The sequence below is a fragment of the Gymnogyps californianus genome, unplaced genomic scaffold (genome assembly GCF_018139145.2).
Source record: "Gymnogyps californianus isolate 813 unplaced genomic scaffold, ASM1813914v2 HiC_scaffold_147, whole genome shotgun sequence".
Taxonomy (NCBI): Eukaryota; Metazoa; Chordata; class Aves; order Accipitriformes; family Cathartidae; genus Gymnogyps; species Gymnogyps californianus.
The window spans coordinates 1-15,204 of record NW_026114028.1 but is presented as its reverse complement, the minus strand read 5'-3'; the positions used below and the strand labels follow the sequence as shown (position 1 = coordinate 15,204).

At 39.6% G+C, this 15,204-nt stretch overlaps 1 protein-coding gene across 1 annotated transcript; it reads left to right on the top strand.

The window, feature by feature from the left end:
• Positions 1-2,252: 2,252 nt before the first annotated feature.
• On the top strand, positions 2,253-14,476 carry LOC127028048 (complement C1q tumor necrosis factor-related protein 3-like; the record flags this gene model as incomplete). The annotated part of the gene is made up of 4 exons (XM_050913872.1): positions 2,253-2,336; positions 7,613-7,724; positions 10,311-10,465; positions 14,347-14,476. Coding segments are annotated over exons 1-4 (481 nt in total), but the record flags the coding sequence as incomplete, so codon positions are not given.
• Between the last annotated feature and the right edge of the window lie 728 nt (positions 14,477-15,204).

Genomic DNA, 15,204 nt, shown 5'->3' with positions numbered 1-15,204 from the left:
GCTCAGCCCAGACCCTGCATGTCCATGGGGGCTGGCACTGCCTTTCTGGAGGACTGGCACAGCCCCACACTCCTCTCTGTGGGCTGTTAAATAGGAAATAACAGAGGAAAGTGGCAGGGTACAGGCCAATGCTGACACCCTTCCCAGCGTTTGTGCTGCCAGCAGACATACCCCAACTGAACATTGCTCACCCCTCTCCACCGCATCTCCAGCCAGCACCTCCTCCCGTGATTTGACTTGCTCTGCTGTCTCCCACAGAAAGAATCTGAATATAAAACAGAAAGCACTTTCTCATCATCATTCAGCAACCATCAATTGCGCATCCCTTCTGGCACCTGCAAGGGTCTGAACAGCCTTTGCATCATAGATCTCCCTTCTAGGCTCATCTTCCATTTAGACAGGAGAACCCCAGTCTTTTCAAAATCCTTGCTGCTTGAGCCTTATTCTCCTCACTTAGGGTCAAAAAGAGGGTTTCCTATGATTCCACAAGGATTAAGACTAGTCTTTGTTTCTTCAAACTCTCCATACCTCATCCCCATCTCAGTAATATGCCAGGGAGTGAAGACACATGATGGCTGCCCCTTGCAGCTGCAATCAATGAAGTTAGGGCATTTTAGCAGATGTAACTCATTTCCCTTGTTTAGCAGAGCCTGTGGTGTTATGTTTTGCTGCCATAGCATGCTGGTATGCTTAAGTCTTTTTACATTATCGAATAACTCAGCACCTCATTTCACTGATGGGTCTTAGCCTTCCAGTTAGTCACATCCTGGTTTGTTCCCAGGATCTCTTTTGGAGTGCACAATTTCCCCCCTCAAAATTAAGCCTGGGTGATATTTGTGGATTCAGAGACTGCCTTCTGGATGGATGAGACCTTCACCACCATCCCAACAGGCCTCTGGTGCTCCCAGTTCCCTCACGTCCCATCCTGAGACATGCAACCTTAGCCTCATGCTCTGAAAACAACCACTGTAGCACTCTGCATCACAACCCTCACATTTCTTCAGGCAACTGAACAGGAAGAAAAAATAAAAAAAGAAAAAAAGGGGGATAATTTAGGGCCATAGAGCACCCCAGAGGTCACAGAGGAGCCCCAGCCAAATGCTAAGCAGAGTGGTCAGCCTTGAACAACTTGAGTATGAGTCAGTCCATTGCATTGTGGGGCCAGGGATCATTCCCTGGGACTGATGCCTTCAGTAATGTTGTTGTAGCCATGTACTGGTAAAGTGTTTCTCACAAGCCAGGGAGCTACTTGCTCTTGGGAAGGTTCAGTGTGTGTGTATATCTGTATGCATTTGCAGAACTGCATTCTGCAGTTGTGGCTTTCTAGAGAATACTAGTAGGTGGTTCAAAAAATATAATAAGGATATTATTATACATATATAATTTGATTCTTTTAGTCTGAAATAAGCCCACAGTAAATTTATATTTACTTGACAGCGAAGATATAAAACTTGGTTTGGCAGTTGCATTTAGCAAAACACTGGGAACTCAAGGGAAAAAATATTGCCTGGCTGAGTAGGTTGAACTAATGCTGAGAAATGAGGCTCTGTGAATCTGAATTCAACCCAGTTTTTCAGAGCTACTTACCCAGTCTCCTTCCACTATTGGCCAACTGACAGAAAGTCAATATTTTTCTTTTAGTAAATGAAAAGCATAGTCAGAAACAGCCATTGGGTCAGAATCATATGCAAAAGCTCCTCTTGTGCTCTTGTTTCCTAATTGCTCTTGGAAGGATTTTTTGGACTGAGCTGATGCAGTTGTGTATGTGAATTTCCTGGCAAATAAGGAAGGTGACTGTGTCCAAAAGACATTTTAGAGTGTGAATTCCCAGCCTTTCCATGTCTAATCAAGGAACGTAAACCATTAGCCACATGTTCTCCATTTCCATCACATTTTTTCACACTTAAACAAAAACATGCCAAAGAAAAGGTGCTACATTTTTTAATGCCCCCAAATAGGAACCACAGGAGTCCGTTAAATGCTGTGGCCATTTCCAGCATACAAATCAATTTTCCTTGTGGTGGTGAAGTGGTGAATAATGTCTGGTTTGTTTAAAGGAGCATGACTGATTTTGGATGAAGGATCCTGACACTTTGGCATTTTTAGTTTTATTTATTGCACACAACCATATAAAATCTGGTACTGGTCTCAGTACCAGGAAAGCTGAAAGGACCACATAACTCCTGGTGCAGCAAAGAGGTTCTCCTTCTGCAAGGCATTTGCTGGACTCCTGAGAAATTGTTTTGAATAACATGGCAGAGAAGTATTTCATCAGTTGGCATCTACTGGCTTTATTTTTTCTTCCATTTTGCCTGTGTCAAGATGAATACATGGAGGTGAGCAGAAGATCTTATAAACCAGTGGCCAAAATATTGCAAAGTCACCACCAGACTGGCCATAAAGGTTCCAGAAGCAGGGAAATATTGAAACAGCGGAGTCAACTTATAGAGTGGACTGTTGCTAATAGCACTTCTACAGACCAAAAAGTCCTGAGACCAGAGGTAGATAATGTAGGACTGCCTACCTCAGACAGAGTCCAGGTACTCTGAATTAATCTTCTAAAGATAACTTTAAAGCTAATGAGATCTTTTTTTTTTCCTAAGATTATTAGTGATTATATTTATGAAATGATTTTTATTGAAGCTGTATATTGGTCTGTATCCTGCTGGATTTCTTTATAGGATCTTTTAACGAGCTGATAGAGCCAGCAGTGGTTGAGGACACTAGTATCAACATAGACAGCAGCCCTTTGTTTTGCTGAAACTATGATCCTCTACAATCATATATTGTGATATACAGTCTCTTAATTATTTCAAGGTATTACTTATTTAATATATTAGTTTTAGATTCTGTTAACTCATTTGGATGTGAAGGAAAATTACAGACTTTACAGAGAAATTTGGAAAGATTCAATTAGCAGAGAATAAGTTTACTTGAAAATTATGTATATAAAGTATATTCTTTTGAGCTTGAGACAAACATAATGAAATTCTGAGTGTTCAAAAATTTTATTCTGAGGAATAGTTGAAAATACAGGTACTAATGTATCTGAGATCTGAGTAGATTTAATAATAATATTTATCAACTTGACAGTTTCAGTATAAAAAAGACTTGGAATGAAACTTTAAATCATCTGTAGTATCTGCTTTTTAAACTGGGGATCTTTTCATGCCTTTTACATGGCATTTTAGATATTATAGTCATTAGCTCACAGCAAAGGGAAAATGGCATAATTTGATTATACATAAAATATTGCAATCCAAATTTAAAAGGAAAAATCTGAAGGGCAGAAGATGAAGCTTTTTCTAGCACTAGGCAAAACAAAATTCCACTCGAAGTTTTTGTTGATTGATGTTTTTTAGAAACAACAAGAACATGAGTGTTTTGTTCCTATTACTGATACAAATGTTTGAGTCCTGTATAGTTCACCTTTTATCATTTGTGTTTTAAAACTCTTTCAGATCAAACCATGATATTTTGAATTCCAAAAATTGTCAATTGTCTGACATGCAAACAAGTGTTGAATAATAACCTACTTCATGATAAGCAGAGAGGAGATTTGATTTTAAACCTGTCCTAGGCTTAAAGAACTGAAACACATCCAAGTATGGGAATAGGTTTAATACACCACTATATTCCCTGTATTTAAATTTTATAGTGCTTTGCATTTCATATTTCTTGGGCAGGAGTTATATGTTCGTCAAGTGCACTCAGCAAAATAGATATTTAACTGTAGGTACGTTAAATTGCACTTGCAATATATAAACAGCATAACAATCAGTTATATAGTCCAATGAGCCAGCTAGTGTGTGTGTTCCTCTTTACTGCAGAGAATTGTGCAGCTGCATACTATAGACCATATATTATTGGTACTTAAAGAAGATTCCCCTTTAACTCAACATAATTTCAGATAATGCAGGATTTAATACAAAATTATGACTTTTTTAGGGGTCAAACTCTCCCTCACAGAAAGTATCACTGTCTTTGGGATGCATGTGTCTCTCATCAGAGAGTTTACTGCAACATGCTTGGAGTTGCCTGCTGGGGGAAGAGGCTGTGACATTAAAACTGAGCCCAGCAAGTCTGAGTATAGCTGATTGCAGTCATTTACCTGCCAGTCCCCTCTCTAGGAAGCAATCTTTGCTGGGGAAATAATGATGCAATTTTTGGCTTACTGAAATGAAATGGAGCACTAGCAGATGCATGACAGGCATAATCCATCATAGAGTGGCCGACGCAGTAGGTATTTTCCATCTCCAGACTCCAGGGATTTCCAGGCAGAGGAGGAACAAAGGTGGCATGGACATATTTTAATTTATGTCGAACCTCTCCCTTCCCCTTGAGCTATCTGAAAGCTGTTTGGCAACTACAACAGCTGAAAACAACCAATCTGTGAATGGAAAGGTTTCACCCCTAAGTCCCTACTTTCTTGGTTATCTTAGCTCTGGTTGGAGAATTTCATCCTCTTGCTAAAGTGTTTTAACGATCCCATTCCCTGTTGTAGAATAGAGACACTAGCATTTGTCTTTGCTGCATTGGGTAAAAGGCCAGTTTCCACGCTGCTGGTAACTTATGAAAAATATAATATGCATTTCCCAAGCACAAGAACTCTTAGTGACCGGGGAGAGCCATGCCAGACACATTCTTCCTTTTTAGGTTGCTCCTTGAAAATCTTCAGGTACCCCTCAACCTACTGGTGTTTTGCCCTGAATTTTGGTGGTTTGTTTAATTCTTTGCTAGAGAAGGGACATGGAGGGCCTTGGTGCCCACAGAGATGTGCTATTTCGCATTCAGAACAGGAGCCAAGAATGGTGGATGTACATTACTCATCTTCTGCATTGTCTTAGACAATATAACAGAAAAAATTAATCAGGAAGTGAAAAAGGGCTGGGTCTCCAATTATGATTAGTTCACAACTTTAAGTTAAGGGAATTTTATAGACCATCTGCTGCCTAGAACTTCCTCCTACATACTAAATCATAGGAAATTCAGCAAATAGCCTCAGAAATATTTCCAGTTTTCTATCTGTATTAGGATATCAATGTGGCAGATGCATTTCACAAGCTCCTAAATCATATTCATGTTCTGAGAGCAATGCCAAAGATTCATTGTGCAATAAAATTTATGTGCAAATGGCTGCATAGAACACCTTTGGCAAGTAGGCTGTAATTAAACTCTTTGTCCCATTTGAGTGTAATTTTACATTAGGCACAGGTTTTTTCCTTTAAATATACTCTTCATAAAGTTCTCTGGTTTTAGAGATTAAAAAAGTATCCTGAATATTCATTGTTCTTGGCAGCTGACTGTGAACATTTTTTCCTCCTAGTCAAAGGATCAGTAAAGATAATAAGTTAATACTACTTTATGACTTGCATAAGTAGTTATTTTGAAGTCAGTGTAACTGTTCTCATACAACCAGGCTGGCAGGACTTGCCCCGTTTCATATCCTGCTGAGCTTTTGGAGAGATAATGCCAAATAGCATTTGGTTATGACCAGCACTAGTATCTATTTTACGATAACATTGCTGGTTAGCTAATAATGTCATTCAGGATTTCAGTGCATTGGGTAAAAAAACAAGTCTTACCTGCACAGAGAGAGTCTCACATGCAATCCAGTTTGCTGGACTCATGCCTTCCCTTACCTATAATCCACAGTTCTAAGTCTTTGGATATTTCTAGGCTGATATTACTTATTTGCTCTTAGCAGATGTGTATATAGTTTGCCTTCTCATTTAACATGAATATGAAGCACTATTGAAAAAAGAGCTGGAGATTTTAATCTCAATGCAACGTTAGCATTTCAGGTGGTGCAAAATGTTTGCACAATTCCAGTGCTCTTGTACTTGGCTCCCCTTCAAGGACTGAAAATGAGCTGAAAGCAGGGCTACTTCTTCTCTCATATTAGGAAAGCTTTAAACAGTGATTGTCAGTTATGTTCTTCCTAACAACTGGGAGAGATAAGACAGCAAGAAAGATACAAACAGGTTCTCCAGGAACAGACAGTCCAACAGGCAGAATGAATTTTTCTCATCAAATATAGACCTTATCCAAAATTAAGGTAAAAAGCATAGTATTGACCAAAACCCCATAAATCTGAAGCCCTTCTGCCCATTGGCAAGTCTTAACATTTCCATAACTCTTTGAATATGAAGCATATTTGTTGAGCTGTCAGGTCAGCCATTATTCCCATGGTAGCTCCAGCATCAGTGGTTCCAGCTGGATAGGGCATGTGTCTGTCCCATTGGAGGAGTAGCAGTATTTTGGTGGCATGAAAGGTGTTTTCTGTATCCATAAACATAAATTCCCAAGCCTCTTGAAATTAATGAATTCTAGGAGTATACTTGGTATTGTTCAAAACACAGGTAGAAAGCTTTAGTGTTTCAGATCAAGCCAGCTGATGACCTTGAGGGCAGGAATACAGCGCATCTATATGTTCATTTGGCAGCTCCCATCCCACCAGAGGCTCATTTGCTGCCGTTAAGCAATAGGTTTGCATTAGGCAAGTAATTTGAGGATGATAAAGACGAGTGGAAAGAAAGGGAAGGAAGACAAATAGTAGAATAATTAAAGTAGTAGTCGGACTGGTGTAACTATCCCCCTCCAGAATTTAAGAACTGCAGATTTGCACCTCAGGGTAATAGCAAAGAATTATAGGGAAAAAGCAACAAAGAAGGAAAAACGCGAAGGAGGTAGAGAAAATCAAACCCAGGACCTCTACCTCAGCTGACTCATCGGAAGCTTTGTGACCGCTAAATCACCACAAGAGCCTAGTTATGAAATCCAGCCAGGACTGACTGAGACCCCATTAGTATAAATACAATAATTTGGGAAAGAAAAGCACTGAAATAAAGCTTTTATCAAACTATTATTACAGTAGCTGAGCTGTGTATAATAAACTCATTAGTTTATTTATGTTGCTATATTAATTTCAGCATATAAACAGGTTTTCATAGTTACACACCCACAACTACAAATAATCAAACATCCATAACACCAGGTGTTGTGGTCAGTTCAAATTTTTGCCATGTACCTTGGCACTTTTTTAGGTTCTCCCAACTTTAATAGCCTGTAAATATACAAGTCTGGGGCCATGAAGAGGAATATGCTGCACAGACATTTTTTAACATCTCCTTCTGGCAGTTCAACCCAGTTTTCTTTATGTTTAGTGGAGGATAGTTCATTGCTGAAGGTCAAATGAAGTCCATTGTTTCCTACCACTCATTGCACATATGCTTGTTTGTCAGCAAAGGTCAGCTGAAATGTGGGATCAGTGAAAAGCAGAATAGGAACCTAACTGAAATATTCATATAACTTTCATTACTCGGTATTATTTTATTTTCAAAACCCCCATTATTTGACAGGACAAGTTGGGGTTTTTTTTTAATATTCATATAGCTCTTAGAACATTTGTAGAGCTTTACCCTTAAATGTTCCAAAAATAGCATCTTTAGGGACAATCCAAGTATGGGAGATTTCAGCCCAGATAAGAAGTGTTTTGAAAACTTAGCAAATATATAAACAGAGAATATATAATGAAGACCCCGTAACCGACATGCATATGATTGATGCCCTCCATGAATTAGCTATTTAAAGCTTATTTTTGTGCACTTAGCCCCCACAAACTGGACCGCAGAATCCAGACTGTAGTTCCTGCTGCCGTGGTGACTTTGGAGTTCGACTCTACCAAGGGCCCCCAGGACCTCCCGGGCCCCCTGGGATGCCAGGTAAAGATGAAGTTTAATTGATTTTTTGATCAGTCTAATTACAGGCTATTCTATGAAATATCAGAGAATGGTCCAAACATCGGTATTTGGGGACAGATTCAGAAACAAGTTTTTCTATAATTTCTGGGGAGACAGAGATTTTCAGTTAGACTCTAAAGTCTTTTCCAGTGAAAACCCATTTGTTAATAAAATTCAGCTTTCACAAATTCATACTGAAAGTAATCTTATTACATTTCTAGGGCAAATTGTTCTCTCTTCTTAAAGCAACATGAAGCTTCCATTAAAGTTGGAAGAACTTGTTCCCTGGAGTTGATTATTGCAATCACCTTTGATGAATATCCAGCTATGCTATTGTGTACTGTATTCAGGAGCTTTTTTTCATCATACTGCTAGCCAGTATTTTACAGACACACATGCTCCTATTCTCTTATAGAAATGTCTTCTTTTCTTTCTTTCTTCTTGTCTTCCATAATAAAAAAATACTTTTTTTTAAACTAAAAATGCACACAGAAGAACAGGATACACCAAGAAAAGGGTATACTTTGATCTGATAATTGGCATGGAAAAAGAAGAGCCTACAGAAGGGAAAAAGATAGTTGTATGTTGGTGTAAGTTTGTTACAGCAGCTAACTTCAGGGATTTGAAAATCACTGTTCCTAAAGCAGATGTATAATGTAAATGAACATGTCACTGACTGACAGATTTGTCTCATCTTCCAAAGCTTTCCTCTTCTGTTATCACAATAAAAATGCAATTTCATAATCCTTCTGTCTCACAAATATACTGACAGTAACAGACATAACAGATAAACATACACAAAAAAACATTAATGTGGTGACTTTTGGTAGAAACAGTTTACAGTAACAGTTAAATCTGACTGTTATGAAGTTAAATCTGAGTGAATGAAGTGTTTCAAGAATTAGCTTCAGTTGGCAAAATATTGAAATAAATTGTTACTTTGACATATTTGGGGTATTAGGCATAATTAGGTCATAGGCATATTTGGCATTAGCCTGCTGTGAGCTATTCATGCATCAACCCTTTCTAAAAATAGTATTGATCATTACAGATGTAAGAGAAATCTAATGGTGAGGCCTCTTGTGCAGAAATATTGCATTATGTCTTAATAAATCATTGGGTTCTTAGAAGTGGGACAAGATTTTGTATTACGCCCACACTTTCAAGGCTACCAGTTGATACAGGGAGACAGAGCCCAGTCCCAGCTTTGCCCTTTCCTTATGCGAGGATGTATCTCAATCACACTCTCATGCCACAACAGGATGCCACAAACACATGGCCCACAGCAACCTTCTGCAGCCTGGAATTTCTCTGTCTCCTTCATTTGCTGCATTTCATATCACTGTGTGCATAAGGGGAATGACAACAGCTGCTTTTCCCTTGATTGAATCAAATGTTGCTTGCACGTTTCTGTTCTGAACTGGTAGAGAAGTAGTTCTGGTTTTACAAGAAGGATCATTCTTGTTATTTTTAAGAGTTATTGATTTCTCCATTCAAATAAAAATTTGCTTAACTTCTTCCACCATTTAGCTTCATTGTTTGAAGTCAATTTTTTTCTCAATACAAAAACTCTGAAGAATCACTTAATCATTAGATGTGATCTCAGACAACACCATTCTTGTAAATTCATAACCAGAGTGACTAATCAGAGAACAAGCAGAGTGGCAAAGAATCTAATTTCAATTCAGGTAGAATTAGAACAATGATGACTCTAATTAATCCCCTGAGTAATTAATTGAAAGATCAGGCTTTTCCTTCAGGTAGGCATAATAATTGCTCAGTTATTCTAGCCAACTTTAAAATTTTGTCAGTCACAGACATTTGCTTGGTAATTTCCTCAGTAAACATCAGGAACTAAGTAATACTGCAGATGCAGGAATATGTTTTTATAATGACCCTTTTTATAAGAAGCCATCTCAGAAAGCTTCATTATAAGACTTTTTTCTTTCTTTAAATCTAGGAACAAGCAATCAACCCCTTCAAGCTAACCAGCACCCTGAGAATACAGATCCTCCCATTTTTTGGCACAGATAGGTCATTTAGCTAGTTTAAGGCTACAGCCATTCTCCATTTGTGTAGATGTGTTTTAAAGATAGCAAAATGTTCTTCAAAATTATCTTATCCTATCCTAATTAACTTAAATTGTCAGGAAATAAGTTTTTACACAAAAGGAAAAGCAAGAGCGCTTATGCAGGCTACCTGGTATGTGTCAGCAGGCAGTGACCTTCGCTTTCCCTGAGCCTCACGTCTGCTGAGGTCTCGTCCTTGTACATCTCCCCAACAACGTAATGACCTGAGACATCTACAGTTTATACAGCAACATGAAGATAGCATGAGGATTAACTCTTAAACACCAATGTACGTCCTTCTGGAAACTTGCTCATCAAAACCTTCACCTTCAGCTTAACCCCACAACTGTTTCTTATTCATCGCAGCTCAATATGGGTTTTATGGTACTGAAAAGTGCATGTGTTGCAAACTGGTGGAAAAGGACCCTGTCACAGGTATCTGTTAAAATATATTATATGAAATTATTTAAGTTAAACAGAAAGCTCTGTTTCGTTTAAGGAAATCATGGAAACAATGGAAATAATGGAGCAACTGGCCAGGAAGGAGCCAAAGGTGAGAAAGGAGACAAAGGAGATATGGGACTGAGGGGAGAGCGTGGCCATCATGGACCCAAAGGCGAGAAGGGTTACCCTGGGATTCCCCCAGAGCTACAGGTACAAAATCTCTGGCTTGTGTTGGCTGCAGCAGTTCTCAGGTTATGGAGTTTTCTTCTCTGAAAAGCAGCATCTAACTACTGTAGGATACTTAAGAAGCAAATCCACCTGTAAATTAATACATTGAGAGACATATATAGCACTTGTCATGACTGACAAATGTGCTCTGCCAGATCTTCCTGGAAAAGAAAGACATCAGGGCTTAGTCTTTCTTTAGAGTAAGAATCCAGCTGAGAAATGGGCAGGAAGAAACATATATGATTCCCTTCTAGTGCAGAAAGCCAGTATCTGGATCATTAAAGAATAGTGGGGACTATAATTTTTGTATTAAGCTGTATCACATACTTAACTCTGCACTTCCTAGGGCATGTGAAAAGAGTAAAGGAGTCACTCAGGCCCACGCTTCTCAGCTCAGTCAGGCTTTATGAGATTCTCAGAAGCATATGTATCCAACTCCTCAAAGCATTGGATCAAAACCTTTGAGTGCAGACAGGAGTCCTCTGGTTTTGAAAAATACCCCTCAGTATCTATCTGTGTTTTTAAATGTCTCAATACCTTAAATATGTTGAGAAGCATGTAGGTTCTGCCTATGAATGAGCTACCCAAAAGCCAGGTGAGCATTAAAACATGGGTTCAAGCCTGAGCTGATAAGTTCTGCTGAGGCATGGAATATATTTGTTTGGGCTCAACACTGTGTTGACATAGTCCCATAGCTTTTGGATTAGAGCTTCTTCAAGTCCCAGGAATTTGGCAGATGGTGGAGAGCTGTCCTAGTTTCGGCTAGGACAGAGTTAATTTTCTTCCTAGTAGCTGGTATAGTGCTGTGTTTTGGATTTAGTAGGAAAAGAATGTTGATAACACACTGATGTTTTCAGTTGTTGCTAAGTAGTGTTTATCCTAAGTCCAGGATTTCTCAGCTTCTCCTGCCCAGCCAGCAAGAAGGCTGGAGGGGCACAAGAAGCTGGGAGGGGACACAGCCAGGACAGCTGACCCAAACTGGCCAAAGAGCTATTCCATACCATAAGACATCATGCCCAGTATATAAACTGGGGGAGCTGGCTGGGAAGGGGGATCGCAGCTCAGGAACTAACTGGGCATCGGTCAACGAGTGGTGAGCAATTGCACTGTGCACCACTTGCTTTGTATAGTTTAATTCTTATAGTATTACTATTGTCATATTATTATTATTATCATTATCATTGTTTTTCCTTCCTTTCTGTCCTATTAAACTGTCTTTATCTCAACTCACGAGGTTTTTTTTTCCTGATTCTCTCCCCCATCCCAGGGTGGGGGGGCAGTGAGCGAGCAGCTGCGTGGTGCTTAGCTGCTGGCTGGGGTTAAACCACGACAAGAGCTTATGTGTGTGTGTATATATATATACATCTGCAGTACAGCGGAGGCATGGTGTAGTCCTGTTCTTAAGGCAACCAAAAGTAAATGGGACTTGGCTAACTAGGACCCTTGGTTGCTGTTGAAAATGGGATTTAAAAGAGTTGTCCACACTGTACACTGCAGTGTAAGGATATATGAGCAGTTCATCTGCAATAGCAGGAATAGACTTGGGTATCTATCTCTATGATGTAGTACAGCTAAGGTGCTAAATAAAGGCAAGATTTAGATGCATGGCAAGCCTTTGAGATATATCCCTCCTGGTCTCCAGCTGCCACTGTGGAAGGGGCTTCTGTAGGTCTTGCATCAGATCAGCCAGCCCCATTTGGGGGGATCCTAAAGCACTTCAGATGGCACTAGGTACATTTGCATGGGTAAGTGATTGGAGTCAGATTCAGCTCCAGAGAGCCTACATGTGAGGGAAGCATATAAGCTCCCATTACAATTACTGGGAATCTAGAAGAGCAACTCAACTTAATCTGATGGTCACTGCTGCTTTTAGGCAAATGGGATTTCAGACACCACAGAGTATAATATAGATCTCCAGAAACTATAAGGGAGTTTACATCCTCACTCACACATACACACATAAATGGAATTGTCTTTTAGTCTTGATCTGATTCATACCCCCCAAATCCAGTTCACCACAGAAGGGACAAAATGGGATATAGCAAATGCACAAAAAGAAATCCCACTTCCAAACCCTTTGACTATGGGGAAAACTGAAGTTCTGATCTATTTACAGATCTACACCTTTTAACTGAAAGATACTGTTTCCCAATAACAGTCATTCATATATGTTTTATATCCTCATAAAAGGCATGCAAATTAACAACAAAATCAACAGTACAACCAACGTGTGCAGTGTGGGAAAATGGCTTCGGATTTTTTGGAATTGTGTATGTTTGAATTCTCCACCCTAGGTTGCATGAAGATGGGATAATTGCACAGAATAAAATTCACAATGCAAATAGTTTCCAAATTACTGGACTTCTGTAATACAGCAGAATTATTTTAGTATTCTTAAAGAATTAACTGGAATTAACATTATAGCTGAATATCTTAAAAAACATATTTGTTGTAATTACATTCAACATAAATCCTTTTGCAATTTTAAAATGAGCTATCAGTAATTTTTTCTTACATAAAGATAGTGGTAGTAATTTAATTAAAAACTGAATAATGAAAGGGGGTGAATAACAAAGGCTCATATTGCAATACCTATTTCCAAGTAAAATTCCATCACTATTTTTAATAGATGTGCTTAAAAATTCTTTAAACAGTATAGCATATCATTTCTTGTTAACATCATGCTTAAGAATTTTAGAGAGGGGATAGGGAGAGGAGAAAACACTTTTGAATACAATACTGTTTTAAGTACAGGATTATTTTGAAAGACTTGGCATGTCCATGTTGATCTGCTACTTCAAAATGAGACCTAGGGAGAAAGGACATCTTTTTCAATTCTTCTGATCAGCCCAAGAAAAGTATCTTGTGGTCAAAGAGAATGTGAAATGGAATTGTCGTGGTTTAACCCCAGCCAGCAACTCAGCACCACGCAGCCGCTTCCCCCTCCCCCTCCCAGTGGGGTGAGGAGGAGGAAAGGAAAAAAAAAAAGTAAAACTCGTGGGTTGAGATAAGAACAGTTTAATAACTAAAGTAAAATATAATACTAACAATAGAAATAATGAAATATAATAATAATAATAGTAATGAAAATGAATATAACAAAAAAAAAGGAGGGGGGGGGAAGAAAAAAAACCCCAGTGATGCACAATGCAATTGCTCACCACCCGCTGACCGATGCCAGAGCAGCGATCCGCCCTTCCCGGCCAACTCCCCCCAGTTTATATACTGGGCATGTCGTTCCATGGCATGGAATAGCCCTTTGGCTAGTTGGGGTCAGCTGTCCTGGCCATGCTCCCTCCCAGCTTCTTGCACACCTGCTTGCTGGCAGAGCATGGGAAACTGGAAAGTCCTTGGCTTGAGATAAGCGCTCCTTAGCAACAACTGAAACATCAGCGTGTTATCAACAGTATTCTCACACTAAATCCAAAACCCAGCACTGTACCAGCTACTAAGAAGAAAATTAACTCTGTCCCAGCCAAAACCAGGACAGGAACATATAAAAACCAATTAAATCACTTTTATCAAAAACACCATACATTTCAATACCAGTTTTCTATTGCATTGTTCTAGAGAGAGTGAAAGGTAAATAAAATCCCAAATGAAGATCCTGACCTGCAAACACTTGCCCATACACTTACCTTCACAGTCATGAATAGTCCAATTGAATGTAAGAAGCCTAGTCCTCTTCCAGTTTCATTCAATGGGAGTTTTGTTACTGGAGTTTAATGGCCTTGGAGCAGGCCCTAGAAAAACATCTCTGTCAGGAAAATAAACAGACCACAAATACAGGAAAAAAATCTGTAGCTGATTCCTCTATACACATGCATTTCATGAACCACTGACTAAGAACTACATTTTGGCAGGTCGCATTCATGGCTTCCATGGCTACTCACTTCAGCAACCAGAACAGTGGGATCATCTTCAGTAGTGTCGAAACCAATGTTGGGAATTTCTTTGATGTCATGACTGGGAGATTTGGTGCTCCAGTGAACGGTGAGTGTTTGCAAAACAAAATAATACAATTCTGGGAGCTATGGGGAGAAGCATAGTCAATAATGATGAGAAAATAGTAACTGCCTTTGTACAAGGCACTGGTGAGACTCGCTCTGCATAGCTCTTGCCACCTACTTTCAGGAAAAATGAAATTGGAAACTGAGCAAGCCAAGAGAAGGCTTGCCAGCCAGTGAAACTAGTGCTGGCACAAAGGCAGGAGGAAAAGACATGGCCAGAGTTGGGGAGGGAGTGGGACCATCTGCTTTGAGACCTTTAGCCCTTCTGTCACTGTGATGAGATAACCATGGCCTGATGTCACAGCAGCGGTTTCACAGTTGCCTCCTCCACTTCCTGCCTTCAGTCACTCTCTTCATCCCCATCTTCCCTCATGCCAGTCCAGCTGTGAGCTGACCAGCAACAGATGTGTGGCTGGAAATGAGGCATTACAGTTTTTCCTGAGTTATTTTTCAGCTGAATCAATCCCTCATCTCACACAGCTGTGGCCCAGGAGGTGCAATAGGAGATGGAGGAGGTAGGTCCATAACCAAAAACATGTCTAAGCGAAGCCTGAGACCACCTTCCTTCACTTGGCCTTTCTCACCCTGCCATTCATTTACTCACAGCTATGAGAAGTGATATTAGATTAAATGAAAGTCAGGCCCTCCAAGCTTGCTGTGGCACATCTTACTGACAGTTAGGGGTGTGTGTCCTCACAGCTGCTTCCTTTT